This window comes from Lathyrus oleraceus, chromosome 3, assembly GCF_024323335.1.
Source record: "Lathyrus oleraceus cultivar Zhongwan6 chromosome 3, CAAS_Psat_ZW6_1.0, whole genome shotgun sequence".
NCBI lineage: Eukaryota > Viridiplantae > Streptophyta > Magnoliopsida > Fabales > Fabaceae > Lathyrus > Lathyrus oleraceus.
This window is the reverse complement of record NC_066581.1, coordinates 272,734,523-272,735,543: the sequence shown is the minus strand read 5'-3', so window position 1 is coordinate 272,735,543 and position 1,021 is coordinate 272,734,523. Positions and strand designations below refer to the sequence as shown.

Below are 1,021 nucleotides of genomic sequence, written 5' to 3'. Positions count from 1 at the left end.
TAAACTGTCATCTACGTATGGTTCTTTCCATTGGTCATCCTCAAGAATGGGTGATGGTGGGATTTTTAGGATTTCAGTATCCTCGAATGGTTCCATTTTTATTTCTTTGATGCACTCATCAATGATGCCCGTGAAATAACATGTGTCGTCTATGGCAAGTGCTTTTAGAAATTGCGATAAAATGAATTCAGTTTTCTCCTCTCCCATTCCGAAAGTTATTTTTCCTCATTTGACATCTATAATGGCACCGACAGTGGCTAGGAAGGGTCTTCCTAAAATAATTGGGATGTTAGAATCTTCTTTGATGTCCACTATTATGAAATCGGTAGGGATAAAGAATTGACCGACTTGGACTGGAATGTTCTCTAGCATTCCTATGGGATACTTAACAGAATGGTCAGATAGTTGAAGAGACATTCTTGTTGGTCTTAATTCTCCCAATTTGAGTCTTTTGCAGATAGATAGGGGCATCAAACTCACACTAGCTCCTAAATCGCAGAGGGTTATGTCTATTACAAACTTCCCTATCACATAGGGTATGGAAAAACTATCAGGATCTTTTAGCTTAAGTGGCATGTTATTTTGAATGATAACACTACATTCTGCATTAAGTGTCATTGTCTCATCGTCCTCAAGTTTCTTCTTGTTAGATAAGATTTCTTTTAGGAACTTAGCATATGAGGGCATCTGTGTGATGGCTTCGGTGAAAGGGATGGTAATATTAAGTTGTCTCAAGAGTTCAACGAATTTCCTGAATTGTCCTTCGGTTTTGGATTTAGCTAGTCTTTAAGGGTAAGAGATTGGTGGCTTATATGATGGTGGAAGCACGTATGGTTTCTCCTTCTCAACTACCTCTTTAATTCCATCTTTTTCCTCTGGTTTATCAGGTTCGTCATTTTTCTGAGCCATCGGCGGAATTTGCGTTTTGATATCAACGAGCCCGTCTAGCTCTATCCCACATTGCAATGTGATAACATTAGCTTGACCCTTCGGGTTAGGTTGTGGTTGACTAGGGAAGGCT

The 1,021-nt window shown here is 39.4% G+C and overlaps 1 protein-coding gene across 1 annotated transcript; it reads right to left on the bottom strand.

Moving 5' to 3' along the window:
- Nucleotides 1-225: 225 nt before the first annotated feature.
- On the bottom strand, nucleotides 226-618 carry LOC127130801 (uncharacterized). The gene has a single exon (XM_051059767.1). It carries the CDS (start codon nucleotides 616-618, stop codon nucleotides 226-228), a length of 393 nt encoding a protein of 130 aa, XP_050915724.1.
- Nucleotides 619-1,021: the final 403 nt, after the last annotated feature.

What these genes read in the sequence shown, in the direction of transcription:
- LOC127130801 (XM_051059767.1), bottom strand. Translation starts at nt 618, where the DNA reads ATGACACTTAATGCAGAATGTAGTGTTATCATTCAAAATAACATGCCA.